The sequence below is a fragment of the Centrocercus urophasianus genome, unplaced genomic scaffold (assembly GCF_019232065.1).
Source record: "Centrocercus urophasianus isolate 14NV4802_14NV808 unplaced genomic scaffold, USGS_Curo_1.0 seq_12, whole genome shotgun sequence".
Classification (NCBI taxonomy): Eukaryota; Metazoa; Chordata; class Aves; order Galliformes; family Phasianidae; genus Centrocercus; species Centrocercus urophasianus.
The window spans coordinates 20,283,073-20,299,434 of NW_024884364.1; the positions used below are offsets into that span (position 1 = coordinate 20,283,073).

At 36.6% G+C, this 16,362-nt stretch overlaps 1 protein-coding gene across 1 annotated transcript in view; it reads left to right on the plus strand.

Annotated features, from left to right (window-relative positions):
- The window catches only part of ROBO1 (roundabout guidance receptor 1), a 606,013-nt gene that overhangs the window by 333,354 nt on the left and 256,297 nt on the right, over positions 1–16,362 (plus strand). The window contains exon 3 of the mRNA XM_042809975.1: positions 8,188–8,514. Coding sequence (XP_042665909.1) covers positions 8,188–8,514 — 327 coding nt within the window. The remainder of the gene's footprint in view (positions 1–8,187; positions 8,515–16,362) is intronic.

Sequence of the window (16,362 nt, forward strand, 5' to 3'; positions counted from 1 at the left end):
TTTAGAGTTCTCAAGTGCTATAGTGCTTAGCCTTCCCTAGCTGATGAATTCAGAACCAAAATTGCAGCTGGTGCCATTTTCTCTGCCATTAGTTCTCAGGTTGCAAATACATATTTCTATGCAAATAAGATCTGTTTTAAACAACCTGAAAAGTGTCATCCATGTAAAATTCTCCCTTTCTGGTTGAACTGCAGTTTCTAATTCCAGTGTAAATTGCTTATTCTAGTAGATCCCTTATTCCTCTGTTTTTTTTCTTTTCTTGTCATTTTCTCTTCCTTTTTATTTTTGAACAGCAGAAGTCACCTAACTTTCCTAAGAAGCTCTCCAGTCTAATTTAAGTTCTGCATCAAAAGTTTTTCTGCCTATATAATTGGAAAGCATTTATACTCTTAGCAGTTTGCTTGGTTTCTTCGCTGCAGCTAAGAATTATCCTTTTGTTTAGTCTTTTTCTCCAATTCTGTTCTCCTGTTCCAAAATTATAAATCAGTGGTTCACAAGCCATGAGATAGTTCTACTGAATGGAATAAAACATGATCGAAGACAAGGATTGAAGATGGACAGGAGAGCCTGATGGTCTCTTCTTTGGTACTCAATTAACTCCTCAAAAGAAAAGAGAGCACTGGAAATGGCATTTCTTGTGTGACTCATGCTAGTATTTGTCCCCACATCTTCTCACTTTTTGTGATTCTTCCTGTCAGATATGTCACCAAAGCTACCAGCAGATGTGAGCTCTTGAACCCACCCTTTGAGGGGAAAAAAGCAGCAAGGTTTGCTCTGAGCTGTCTTGTACCTTGCCATGAAGTCTCAGCTCCTTTGTATCACCAGTGATTGGTTCTAGCGTCTCAGCTTTGTTATCCACAGGATTATCCAATTACCATCAAGTTCCATTCCTTCAGTATGCTGCCAGCGTCCGATTCCGTAGTGGACTTCCAATTACTTCAGTATACCTGATATCTACAGTCTTTCCGTAATCATCTGCTTTCATTGCCACATCTTTTTCCCAAGCCATCCTTTATACTCTTGACTGCAATTCCAGGGTCATTGCTTTAGCAATATCGTAGTCTTGTTAGCATTCCTCTGTACCTACCTGACTTCATTGCTTTACTTACTCATCCTGCAGTTCAATATGAATCACCTCCAGCAGTTTATCATTTTCAGACTCTCACATTCCAAGGTCCTAAGATGAGCTTGCCTTCAGATCCATCTCTGCCTGTTGTGTTCTTCTTCTGTATATTATCCCAGTGCCAGAAATCTCTTCCGTTGTAACTGCATCCATTTCAAAGGAAGAGTGACTGATGAAGTAAGCTTCATTAGCTTTGTATTTGTTTGTGAAATACAGTGTAGTTGCTCACTGTGTCACAGTTAATTTGCAATATTAATAAAAATACTCCTGTAATTCTATTAATCTTCCCAAGTTACTGGTTTGATGTGGGATAATGTAATTTTCATTAAATGAGGCTTTTTTCATAAGTCAGTGCTCTAAATACTGCTATCTCAGACTCCAGTATCCAGAAAAGTCAGATGGGATAAATATCTTTCTGGAGAGCAGAACTGAGAGAAGGAAATAAGACTAAACACACTGGGAACATCGCTTACTGCCTGAGGTTTTATGCAAATGGCTCACAGTATTGCAACTCAATATAAATGTTGTTACTTAAAATTTTTATTTCAGCTACAATTAATGAATAACCACGTAATGACTTATTTATGCAAATTGCTGGATAAACCAGTAGCATGTGTTTGTGTGATGAAAGTTCTCTATACAGCTATGCCTCTTGAAAATAGTTTCTCCAAAAGCAATTTAAAGAGTTATGGATTAAGAAACTAAAGCATAGTCCTTAGAGTTATTGTTTCCAGTTTCCTTAAAAATGAGAGCTAGGCTGATTTAGCATTTCTTGGGAAATACAACTTCCTGGATTATAACAAAGTTGGTGTTAGTATCTGTGCAATGCAGTATCTGCCACTATTTGTTTCATTCCTACCAGGTAGAATATTTAGCTTTAAGATGCCATCATCCTTCCAGAAGACTTTCTGACTAAAAGCTTATAGCCTCTTTTGACCTAAACATTTATGTCCAGAGTTATTGCAGAATAAAGAGCAGAAACAAACGATTGATGCAACATAGTATTGTGCTTTTTTTTTTTTTTTCTCTTGTGTTTGTTTAGCTTATTGCTTTTATAATTCAGCCATCTCCTGTGCAGTTGACTAATTTGATTGCTGCTCTGAAAGTAATACCTTATATTTTATTATGTTGACCAGCAAAGTCAGAGGCTGATGGTGATGATATGGCAGTGGAGGTTGCACCTCCCCACCTATATTCCATTACATTTTGTTGTTGTTTGACAGTTGGCAGCATAGCAGCTGTGAAACAGGGGCTCACCTTTGCTGGTATAGATTTGTGTGAGCGCGCCATGTAGGCTCTTCATTGCTGGCAAAAATGCTTAACTAAAGGTGATGGCTATGTTGACAAATAGTATTTTGTAGCTGAGAATTTTATCAGATAGTGTGATTGTGCTCTTTGCATCTGTTGTAGTTTCCATGGAAATTAGTAGGAGGCATTACTTTTGGAGCAAGCTACATACAAAAGTGTCGTATACATTTTACGTCCTGAGCTATGCATATGTTGTTGCTGTACAGGAGCCAGACACTTTATCAGTCTGGTTCTCAGGCATTTTTTAGTATTGTTCCCACTTAATCTCTTGCCTGGGGAAAGAGGCACACTTAGCTTCAAACTCTAGGCTCTTCGCGGTTATTCTAGGTTTTTTTTTTTCTGCTGTAAAAGTGTAGTAAATTACAGGCTTTTGACATCTCCTGATAGTGTCATAGACAAGACAGAAATGTAATATATAATTCATAGTGTGTTAGCAACATGAAATACTTTAAGGTTATCTTTCAAAGAGAAGAAATGTTTTGTGAGTGCCCGAAAGTAAGTTTAAAAGCCACTGCCCACAAAATTTATTTTAAGTTTTAGAAAGTCTTTGTATTTAAAGTGCATCTTTTTATTATTTATTTCTTTAACCTAGAAATACATCCTAGTAACAGAAATAATGATAGAAGGTTTACTTAGCACTTCATCTTACTAGAAGCAGAGCCTCCAATGTCCATTAAAGGACAGAAAACAAAAGGATTCCTTGGCGTAGTGGTGTAAGCTGGAAAAAGAGGATGAACAAACAAACAGAACGAAGAAAGCACTGGGAGCAAACTCTCTTTTTGGGGAACATCGCAGTACTTTCATAGCAGGGGTGATAGTGTTTGCTGCTTTTCTTGCTCTTCTGTTTTCAATTGTCAACTTAGGAAAAGGAGATGGTGTTTCTCTTCAAAGGGAACAAATTGGAAAATTTCAACTTCTGCTGATCCAAACTGAGAATCTTGCTTGTCACTTTTTATGGTATCTCAGATATTGGAGAGATCTGGACCTGTTCCCAGCTCAATATTTGGAAGCATTAAACACACCTTAAAGTGCATTGCAATAAACTTGTAGACCTGGATGGGCATTGATTGACTGTTGCAACAATGCTGTTACGCTCCAGCCATTCATTTTTCTCTTTAGAATACAAATATTAGCTCATTTGTAGCAATGTAACACCTCAATCTGTAATCTTTTGTTCATAAAGGTGGCATCATTTTAAAGCATTTTTGAAAATGCGCAGAGCCATGACTGTGCCATGTTATAGTAGGATTTAGATATGAGGCATAAGTTGCATTTTTTTCCCCAAACCAGAAGTTCGGTACCCACATGTTAAAGATCAACAGCTGTTGTAAATAAAACTCTTCCTAACTGTGCAGAGAGCTACTCTGTAAGTCCAGAGTGATACAACTCTATTCTCATATTGGAGTGTGTTAGAAATATCAGTTCAGTGCAGTTTTGTCTCTTCTGCTTTATGCCAAGGTGGAATTCAAAAGTGGAATTTCTTTGCTTAGCTGAATGTTTTGGTAAAATCTGAAGGTATAGTAGGCACAATTCATTAATTACTCCATGCCTTTGATTACGAGTGGAAGATTGCAACATCTGTAAAGGAAATTTGAGAATACTTGCTTTTGAAATGTGCTATTGCAAGCTGCCAAGTTTGGGAAGACATATTGTATTTAGACTGGATTAGGATGGTATGTAAAGAGTAAAAGTATTCTAAAAGTAGGAGGGACAAATGGAGTTCTTCACTCATGGAAGTAAGAGAGAAAGCAAGTGAATATCTCAGTGAGCTTTTTGTCTTCTTTGTCTTTCCTTGAGATTGATCTACTGTCTATGAGAACAAATAAGCTCAATAGGTTAGATTTCATAAAATCACTAAGGTTGGAAGGGACCACTAAGACAATCTAGTCCAGCCACGAGCCCATTACCATCATACCCAATAAACCATGTCCCTAAGTACCATATCCACACAGTTCTTGAATGCTTCCAGGGATGGTTACTCCACATTTCTCTGGGCAACCGGTTCCAATGATTCACTATTTTTTTCTGAGAAGAAATGTTTCCTAATATCCTACCTGAACTTCTCTTGGTGCAATTTCAAGTCATTACTTCTCATCCTATTACTTATTCCCTGGGAACTGAGACTGACCCCCACCTTCCTGCAATCTCTTTTCAGGTAGTTGCAAGGAGTGATAAAGGTCTCTAAGGTTTGTTGCATGTCTTTGTAGAAAAGCCTCTTCAGGAGAAATACTTTGATTCTTCTTTAGCTATTTCTCCCCTGAGACGTAGTATCTCACTGCTTTGTAGCTTGCTCTTGAAACATTTTGAGTCTCTACTTCTTAACTGTTATGGTTTCACAATGCGGCTGTCAGAATTTATGGAAGAATTACATATGCGCTGCCTGTGGGTATATTTAACCTGAGAAGTAGAGGAAGATTTCTGATTACTAGAGCACCTGCAGAACATCTTCATAATCAGTATAAACAAAACCACAGAAATACCATCAATTTCTGAAAAGTTTCTGAAAGAAATTATGTTACATGGAGTGGAAGTGCTGATAAATCGAGTTCACTCATATCCTTATGAAGCATAATTATTTGCAAGAATTAGCTAACATTGATTTTAAAGCTCTAGCTTTGTTTATTAGTATTTCATTAGTATAATTTGTAACTCGGTTTTATGTTGCAATACAAAGCATTTCAATAAAAGAATGGAATGGAGATCAGATGCTCTTAAAGTTGGCATTAAATGCTGTAGCTGTGAAATGGAAAGTGAATGGGGCCTTCTTCTTCCCTCCCTCATAGACTAGCAGAACATTTATTCTCCCAGTGAGCAGCTTTCTTATTCAAATACATACTGCCTGCTATTTTTCAATGCTTTTTATACTGTGCAAGTAAGTTTTAAGACAAGGAGAAACACAATTCTTGCCTTTACAAATTTTAGCATTCATCTAATGCAAACTTTCTTTGAACCTTCATGCCTACGTATTTCAGTGTTTGAATTCTTGTAAAAATAGTTGTGGCACAGTCAAAGAAACTGCAAATATGATTTCTTATAATTGTTCTTTTAAGTAGCATCATGAAATAATTAGTGTTGCATACTTTAGTTGGTGGCGTCCTGTTGACTTTTTGTGAAAGACTTGAATAAGACAGGAAGCAGAGAGACCAAGTTGGTTAGATCCCGTGGCACAGTGCTGTCATCTTTTAGGGCAGTTGCATGTATAATGGCAGATTCAGCGTGTAATAGGTCTTCTGTTTTGATTATTACTTTTTTTAAACTAAATATCCCTTTGGGATGGATTTTTGACAGGAAAATTACAGGATTAGTGCCCACTTTATGACTGATAATAGAAGCTGTTTTTTCTCAGTAAAGCATAAATGCATCTTAAATAGGCTGCAAGGAAATAAAGAAATATTAAAAAAAAAAAAAATAAAATCTATAGACATGTGGAAAGATTATAACTTGGTTGTTGCATTTGCCGCTAAATTTGTGGTTAACATTCTGTGTGTGCCAGTCAACTACTTGTACAACTTTCTGTCCCTTTTTGCTTCAAGCAATTCTTTTAATTTTCTCCAGAAGGGTTCCTTTAAAATGACAATTTCAAGTAAATAAAAAAGGAGCATTTCTGTTATTTTGACTTCTCTAATACTATTTGCTATGAAATATCACAAATGTATCCTGGAGTTTCCTGAGAACTGCAGCTTGTATTAGCACTCTTTCCCACTCATGAGTCCCAAGTCTCAATTTTCAAGCATGTTTAGAGGTCAGTCTGTAAGCGTGCCTTCTGTGCAGTACTTTCAGTTAGTGTTTGGTGACTTGAATGTTAGCATAGGAAGTGTGCATACAATATATGAAAATAGTATGTCATTTATTTGCAGTCTGGGCCTGGCTGACAGGAACAATAGAAGGCTTGTACTGTGTTGTCTGCTGATTGGCTATCTGTACAAATACAGACCTGAGATATGTACTATCACATATGCAGACTTGGGCTTTTGAAACCGTTGTTAAGCATCTTTAAGCATTTTACTACATTTTGGTTTTGAATTTCTATTCCTTCTTTTTTCCTGTGTCCTTCCTTATGAGGTACATAATTAAGAAGTAAAATTATAATCTAAATAAAGTTTTGCTGCATAGAGAGGAATGCTAGCATATTTTAGAGCAGTCAAGCCATAGATTTTGGGATAGTGTGGTTGGTTCCAGTATTAATTAATAACATTAAATTAAATAATTAAACATTAATTAAATTAAATTATAACATTTAACGTGCATTGCTAATCTTGGGGCAAAAATAACATGAAATAAGCTTTCATGTAAAGTTATATATTTCACAAATTCTCCCATTTATGTTTTACATATATAACACACACACACAGTGGTGTCAGTGACAGTGGTTCACCTCTGCTAGTGATTTTTATGCGTGCAGTACGCAGGCTCTTGTTCATTGCTAGTGGAAATGAAAGCTAATGGTGGTGACTGTTGAAAAAGTGTTTTGTATCTGAGAATTTGCTCTACTATCTAGTGTTATTGTGCCCTTTCTTTGTGTTGTAGTTTCAGTGGAGATAAATAGGAGGTGTTACTTTCAGAGCAACCTGTGTATATATAACTTTATATACTATATTATATTTACGCTATGTATTATGTAGAAAACAGAACTCTCTTGGGGATTTTCTCGTTGTCTTTCCCCCTTTCAGAACTAACTTGAGTTTTTCTGACCTGCACTGAATAGATCTCTTATGTCTTTCTTTCTGGTCCTTCATAGCTTTTCAAACGTACACTATTAATGCTAATGACAAATTTTGGCATCTATAATTCTAATAATCAGGAACTACTGATCTAAGAGACCAATTTTGACCCTTGTGAAATGATATACAAAGGGAGAAATAAGGAGCAAAATACCAAATTGAAATAGAAGCAATAATTTAAACCTATGAAAGTTCAGATAAGTGCCTATGCCTAGCTTTGAGTTCCTGGACAGCCAACTTGTTGTCATATTCTTGTGCAGCATTTTTCTATCCAGGGTATCATATACTTCCTTGCTACTGTGAGCTCACAGTCTGAATTTGTTCAAGTTTGAACGCCTTTCTAGAAGAGTACCTCATTTTTCCAATACTTGTGTCCCATTTTTCCTTGGAATTGCACATTGAACAATGGGTAATCAGACAGTTAAAATGTAAAATAGAAGAAGTAGCTCTTGTTTTCCCTGACACAACTGTAATGTTTACCTGGATGTTCTGTGTGTTTTTATGTCTGTGGTACTGTTTAAGAAGTCACTAAGAAGAACTGATAGTACAAGCAGAATGCCAGAATGACTGGAGGTATTAGGCTTACTCCTATGAACGGGTAGACTTTATGGATAGTTGAATGAGATTGGTCACAACTTTGTGTTTTAAATTAGTGTATCTTTGTGAAAGCCTGATGACTTTGGACTATCTGTAGAATTAATTGTCGTAATTAGATGTATTCATATGCATATACGTATAAATTTGCATCCATTTCAGTATTGATATATTCATGTATGGGATTTAGGAGCATGGCATGTTTAGTTCCCTAATATAGGTCGCCTTTTGAAAAATTATTTCTAGTTTATTAATTTAGGGAGAGAACTTTGCACACATTGGAATAAAATAAGGGACTTTTTTTCTACTTTAAAAGTATCTTAATTGGCGTTCTTACTAAATCCTAAACTACCAGGTATTTGTTACGCGAATATATGGGCAAAACACTTGTGACTGCGTGGCAAAGATCTAAAAAGATATCTGCACGTTTTTATGTTGTAGGCTCCCGTCTTCGACAAGAAGATTTCCCACCTCGCATCGTTGAACACCCATCTGATTTAATTGTTTCAAAGGGAGAACCAGCAACTTTAAACTGTAAAGCTGAAGGAAGGCCGACACCAACCATTGAGTGGTATAAAGGTGGAGAAAGAGTGGAAACTGACAAGGATGATCCTCGTTCTCATCGGATGCTGCTGCCCAGCGGATCTTTATTTTTTTTACGCATAGTTCATGGGCGCAAGAGTAGGCCAGATGAAGGGGTCTATGTCTGCGTGGCAAGGAATTACCTTGGGGAAGCTGTAAGTCACAATGCTTCGCTGGAGGTGGCAAGTAAGTACGATTCTTTCTTTCACTTTTCAGTAAGAGCCCCTTGTTGCAAAGTGATTTGAAGATTTGGAAAAAAAAAAAATAGCGTAGATGTGGTCTAACTCCGAGTCAGTGACTTAACTAAATGTACAGGTCATTTTTTTTTTTTTTTCTGTTATATGCCTATTAACATGGAGTTAAGAAAATGGATAGTCACATCACTATGAATTTTGGTATTTCTGTTGTGCTTCCATGGACTTATGGTTATTTGATGTTTATTGAATTTTGTGTAATCAGTTTCAACTTATATATGTGTTTTTTTTCCTCCCTAAATATGCATGAAAAGCATACTATAAATATATAATATATAAATATTATTTGTTCGGAGGTAAGATAGCTTGGATTTCATTTAATAGGGTACATTTGGAACTGTTGCTTTACAAGTAAGTGCTAGGAAAAAAAAAAATCTGTATTTAGAAACACAAAATAACCTTTTTTGCTCTAAAAGAAGTGGTCTACAAATTATCTCTTTTAAGTATTTGACCAAAGGAAGGAACAGTCAAGTATGTTCATATCCCTTTGTAATGCTTATCTCTTCCTGTACACTCTATCCTCATTTTAGAGGAAGAGAAGTGTACATGAAAGGATTTTAAGCAGGCCTTGTGGAGGGCTATGTGTAGGTCAAAAAAAATGTCGGTTTGAGGTATTTAAGTACGAAAGAAAGCTTTCTAATCCAAAAGTTACTTATCTCTCTTTAGTCGCTTCTGTAAGTTTACTCTGTAATCTATTGCAATTCTTCTGGTGCTGAGTTGAAGGGACAGCTCTGAACTGGGTGAATCTCTCTTTGAAAATACTGACCTCTCTGTTGGCTTATGTTAGGAGGCTGGACAGAGCTGTCCTTCAACTGTGGGCAAGTTAAGTTGATGCTGGTCTTGGTTTCTGATTTTAGAAAAAAAGATTTCTCAGAATGGCTGGATTTTCATAGCTCCTACTGAAGGCAGAGTAAATAATTGTTAAGTGCATTTATTTGAGCCCTTTACCGGTCCTTGTTGGCGTTTGCAGAGCACTTTCATAGTGCTTGTATCAAAAGGATCTCAAGCATTGCGTGTAGAACATTAAATGTACATGATTAGGATCTATGACCATGTTGTTTCCTTGTTACCACTTCTAGTGATAAAATTAATTGGTGGTTGGCTAATTGGAAGTATGTTTATCCAGCAAATGTATAGCCTATTTAAACACAGTTGATCAGTTACTCACAAATGCAATATTCGGTGTCTTGTAGGTGCAGTTTTTTTAGTGGGTGTCCATGTTTAAGTGATTCTGATGTTATCTGAATGCTGTTACTTTGTAGCACTGCATGTAGAATCTTTAAAAAGTGTTCTGTCCATGCAGTAAGTTCTTGGTGGTGTCTCTTGAAGTAATGTTTGAAATGCATGTAATTGTTTCTTCATCTTTCATGAGATACACTTAGCTGATACACTATTGCCTATGTCAACCCAACTGCTCCATAGTTGCTTGATGAGTTCGTAAATGCTGACTATGGTTACAGTTACAGTCTTTCTTACAAGGTCTTCATGTAAAATACAGTTAGGAGAAGAAGGTTTAAGAGGGCACTGGTTTTGAGCATAACGGCATTTACAATTCTGTGCATGTAATCGTATGTGCATGCATTTGAAGTTTTGAAATATTTAGATTATAATTTAATTTCTGTATGTTTGCAGATGAAAATTGCATTTCCATTTACAAGGTACAGAAGGTCATTTGGATTACTTGTACAGTTACTTCTGGTGCTTGAAGTTTAACCAAAAAGCTTTTGTGAAATGTAGGAAATAAAAGTTTTATGCTGTAACTGCTTTCTGTCACTGGAAGAAGCAACTCCTGCCCACACCACCTAACATTTTATAATGTGGTAGGGAATTTATAGCACACCACTTGCTTCTATCACCTCTTAGAGTAACACATTCAATTAGATGATGTTCCTTCACTGTTCTGTGAATGTGTGGATTTAACTTCAGAATTTAGAATAACACTGCAATTTTTCATAGCCATTATCTCTTCATTCAGCTTATTTTAGAAGCAGTTCTAATGCTCATCTTTCAGATGAGTAATGAATTTTCTCTGTGGACTGTGTTACAAGCTGAAGATATTCTGTAAGTACGTGCATAGTGCATAGATTCTGTAGGTAAAAGGAATGAAATGTAGAGGGAACTCATACAAAAAATTTCGAACAGTATAAAGTATTAAAAACATTTTTATCTAGTTAAGCATATGTGTATATTAAGAACTTTAAAACAAACCATCAACAACAACAAAAACAAAAAGCTTTAGATGTGATAGCTGCAATGGAGGAGAGACTGAAAACACCAGTAAATCATGGTACAGAGAAGAGTGTTTTTCCTCTGCTTTGTCCTTTTCTTTTTGTTACTTTTTCCATTGGTGATTGACTGAGGTGTGCAAGTCATTTCATCCAAAGCTTGCAGCTTTTTCTTCTGCTGATAATGTAGCCATTAATGAATAATACTGAACAGGACCTAAATAACATTTATAATATCAGCAAATTGAGTAAGGCTTACTTAATTAAATCTGTGCCTCCTGTGGCCCCTGTAAAATGCTTGAAGACCATGTGTATCTACTCATGGCATTGTGGATTTGTTATATCCTCTCAATAACACTTGGTGCTCTTGTTTATTATTGTATCATTTTTCCAGCTTTATTATGGATGTTTCCATGAAGCAATCTCTGTACCACAAACTTCTAAAGAGGCCTTTAAACCAACATTATCTCTGGCTGATACAGTGCTAACTTTCTTTCTTAAATCTAGCCAACCAGCACTTGAACCCTCTGGACTACACTGTTTTTCATTATATTACAAGGACTGCAACTTATATAATTTTCCCTAACCAAATAGGTAGCCACATGATATTTCAAGAATTAAAATCATACACTCTGTTGACTAGTAAAGCTATTTTAAGTTAAACAGCATGTGAAAAATAGCTTTGTAAGTTGATATTAAATTACATTTTCTGTAATTTAGATCTTTAAGTTCCTCCTAAGTGGAAAGAATCTAAATTTGAGTAAACAGGAACTCAGCAAGAAGCTGAATTACAGGTCAAGAGATGTAACTTCTATTTAGTTTGGGGATTTTTCTTTTGATAGTTAATAGTTTTCATCTTCATTCAAAATGTTACTCCTACAAAATTTCTGACACTGAGGCTGTGTATGTTAATATGCAGTATCAGTATGGTAGCCCAAAAAGAGAGCATGATGGGATAATCAGATAACAGCCTGTAGTCATCCTTTACAGATTTACTTTGCTATGAGTCCATTTGCCTCCCTGTTCTTGACTTCCTGAACTCAGCCTTTTGATCTCTGGAGACTTACTTAAATTAGCTGCGTGTTTTGTTTTTGAGGAATGTTAACTGGTTTCGGATTACTAACTACCACTGGCACCTTCTCCAGTGCTGAAAGGTCCTAGAGAATTTGATAAAGGGCATGTTTCTGTCAAAATGAAACTGAGTAATTCTCTCTGTAAATGTCAACTTTTACAGGTGAGAACACAAAATGCAACTATTCTTGTGTCTCAAAGTAAGTGCTTGAGGTGGCTTTGGCTGTGATGTATGCAGTTGGGAAACAAGTGTCGTTTTTCACAGATAAGCAAAAGTGGTTTTGAAAAAGTGGAGAGTTATGCATCAGCAAATGGGAAGGTGTCTGCAGCTGCTTCTTATGCTTGAATCTGTCAAGATTGTCTGGTGGATGGATCCATCTGATCAAGATCAAATTCATTTATCGACATTTTCTAGTTTGTCGCAGTATTTAAATTTTCTTTTCATACTTATATCCAGATATCTCTCTTTGAGGAAAATGATATCTCTGGATTTTATGGCTATCTTTTATGTTAGTGAGCATTATGTAGAAACTTAACCATATCAAATATGGTAACAGTAGCCGCAGGGCTGTTTTAATCATTATTTCTCCACTGTCGAGTTTTTGAGGATTCTTTGAAAAATAAGTGAAATGAAGTTGGCTTTGTTTGCTCATCAGTGGTTTCTGAGGTAAGCATTCTAGGGAAAGTTCTATTGTAACACTTCCATTTTCCACTGATGTATGGATTTGTTTCTCATAAGTAGTGCATTTGCAAAAGTATTTGTAAAATAAGTACACATGTATGTTACCTCTAACCTCAAAAGCAGCATGTTTTATAGTCAGCAAGCTGTAGCATATATAAGTTTATTGATGTTTGTTTTCCATTTACTCTGGATAATACTTCAAATACTTTTCACCATTAGATTCCAGGAGAGTCCCAGTTTGCTTGTGTACTATTCTACAACTTTTTTTAAAAAAAAAAACCAAACTCTTCCATAACACAGGATTGATGAGAAAAGTGACTCAGCTATCAGAGATAATAGTGTCTCTGCATATGCTCTCCTCATAAGAAGCATGAGCTATACATTTGATTTCCTCCTCATCAGGATGAGTTAGTGCATCCTTTTCACCTGTTTTTGATCCCCACACAGTTCCTTTATCCTTATCTGGATGACCAGAAGGAGAGTCTGGGGATGCAGCCAGACCCTCTGGATCAGAACCAGAAGTTCCTACTGCAGACAGTTCCCTTTCAATGTCTACTGTCTCAGTCTGACTGTGGTTTTTGCTCACAGTCAGTTCTGCGGGGAGCTGCCCTTTGCCCTGCCAATGAAATCCCACAGAACTGTCAAGGGGTTACAGGGGGAGAGGCTCAAACGTCACCATGGTGCCCATGTGTCATCACAGTGACATCACTGTGCAGTGCTTATGGGCCCATCTGGTGCAGCGGCCAGAGCAGGCGTTGCTGACCTGCCCTTGTTGCTGGTCCTGCACAGAGCCATGGGTATTTTCACTTGAGTCAAGGAGCAAATAAAACTGTGCTTGAAAAGGATCACTCCTTGTCCAGACCTTGCTTTCCTTTCCATGTTTGGTCCCCTGAATCTCTCCCTTCTGGACTTCTTGGTGTCCCTCAGGTTCTCCAGGTGGGAGTGGAAATCAGCACCTTTAAGAGAAGAAAACAGCAATCTCTTCTCAGTCTGTCACAATTTCTTGCAAATGCTCTTTTATTTCAATTGCACAGCTTCTGTAAGGGAGTAGCTGTGTGCACAGGCAATGTCACCATTCTCCTAGAAACTGCTCCGTAGGTCTAACTAGAAAAAGACACAAAGTACATTTTGCTGATCACATAAAACAGAGATGTACAACCCCTCGTTTGTTTTTTTTTTTTGTTTGGTTCCTGTGTTTCTATTTGATACTTCAGAAATTTAGGAAGCAGTCCCACAAAATCAGAGGTGTTCTCAAAGCCATCTAAGTTGCAGTCCTCTCTACAGGATGAAGTGCTTTATGTGTAAACAAAAGATTTGATCCGGAGATGGTGTCTGGTTGCAGGAGAGAATGAAATAAGGGATGTGCTTTGCAGGGAGAGGAATTGGATATTCACACTTTGCTGATTAACTTTTGCATTAAGGAATGAAGGAGGTACAGATTTTTAAAAAACACAAAAATCTGTGGAAAACAACTCAAAGCTTGGCTGAAGATGCCATGACTTAAACATGTATCCAAACTGGCATACTTCTTTTGTATGGTTCAGAATTTCTTTCTGAAGTTATGTAGAAGTCTGTAAGTTAAGAAAAATAGTCCATGTGTTATCTTAAAGACATTGGGGATATCTAAGTAACTTTTAAAGATCTGGAGGTTATGTAGTGTGCTTATATAAGGTTAATGCTTTACAGTTTTGGTGGTTTTGTGCAGATGATTGGAAGCCCATATAGTTAACTGTTGCTGTTTAGAAGGTTGTGGATGACAATTAATAGCAATTAGAAGCATTAATTAAGGGAGGCATCCTTATTTAGGATATAGAGGATGAATTAGAGATCTTGGCTCTACAGTCTGTTTCAATCTCAGCTACAAACTCCTTCAAGTATTAGGTGGCATATTCCTTGATAGAGCTTAAACCCTTATGCTTCGTGAGTGTGAAAGACAGACCCTGAAGCAGGGTTCAGAGGGAGATCTATGGAAGAGTTTACCAGATGGAATAGGATCATTTTCTGTTGTCTCAGGTTTTTTTTTTTAGTTAGTGGGCATTTTCTGTTCTAAGGTAATTTTTAAATGCACTTTTCAGTTAATAGATGTCTAGTATCTTCTCCAGCTTCTGCTTTAAACTAAACTTTTTATTCCCAGTGGCACACTGAGGTAACTAAATGAAGCAAAGGTGATCATTCTTCTTGCTATTAGTGTATACATTTCCTAGGTGATAGTATAGACAAAGTGTGAAGTCAGAGTGTTGTCTCATAATACTACTGCATTGGTCATTCGATTGCCTTTTTTCCAATCCTACGTTGTAAAACATATTTTTCTCAAGTACTGAAACACCTACTCCTGAGCTAAACTGGGAGATGAATGTGTGTTATGCCAGTACATTTTAGTGCATGAACATAGAACTTTTTCCAAATACTTCATATGGATGAGATTTCATATTATTTTGAATCATCATCCACCAGAAAAGAAAGATAACAGCTGTATTTAAAACTGTAAAGAGACAATTTTTTACTGTCAGCACAGTCAAGCCTTTCTTAAACATCATGCTGCTGACAGAGATGGATTTTCATTGTTGTGTCTACAAACTGTTTTGATGAGAACTGTCTGACTTGGATCCTGTGTGTAAATTGATTTCAGCTGATTGCTTTGAATTTGAAAGAAATTTAATTTGAAAACTGCCCTGTTCTACTCCCTGTGGTAGCGGAGGCTTCTTTACGTCATCTGTTAAGCAGTGCATAGTCAGCATATGGCCGTTCCTCTTCTATTTAAACTGTTCTCTCCTGAGAAGGAGAAATTCCCTTCAGACCAGACAGACATCTGCTGACTCGCTCTTGCAAGCAGAGCCACTGAAAAGATATCTTTCCCGTGATTAAAAGAAATACGTCTGGAGGCGCTTACTTTTTGTTTGATTAATCGGAGATTAAACACATGTGGACTTTCTAAACCGAGCGTCTTTGTGCTTCTGTGCTATCAAAATTGATTGGAGAAGAGCCGTGCACTAGATGGGTCTTGACCGATATTTGCTATCTTACCTATTTGTATTACAATTCAATTCTAAAAGTTTATAACAAAGTGAAAAAATGCTACAAAAAGAGCTTTTATGATATTACAAATTAACACTGTAAAATGGTTAATCAGTTAATATGTCCATGCTCTTTAAAAAATAAAGTCTTAGAGATATACAAATGTGCTATTTTATACACAGTTACCGTTTTGGTTTCTCTGCCCCTTTCCAGTTATGAAGGCATTATTGGTTGTTTCTCTTTCTCAATCCCTATTGGTGAAGGGCTTTCTATTGTCAACTGCTAAAAGTCTGGTATTCAGCTCAATATCTTAACCTTACTTAACACTTATGTAAAGGTAGAGTTTATAGAAAAGGCCTGCAAGTTCTTCTCTGATGTAAAAACATGATTTTTCTTTCCCCCCCGCACACTTGTATGTAGAATATGTGGACTAAAGATGCCACAGGAATAAGATGGCAGTAATTAAGCAGATTCCTTGAATAACATGCTGCTCTTAAAGTTTTCACCAGATACTTGTGAGTCTCTCTCATAGACATTTTTATCTCAAGATAATTTGCTTGGCTCCAGTTTTTTATTAGTGGAATTAGTTGGTGTAGTTTGTAATGAAGTTGTAAAACAGGAAAGGCTCCACTGATAAAGTGACTTTTCTGAGATACTTGATGAAACTGCGTCATCTTCCAGACTGTTCTTTCTATTTTGCTTTTGACTAACCAATTTTTCTTCAATATATTTGAAAACCTATCAATGTAACACTTTTCAAATAAACTGAAATTGAAATACAGTGGAA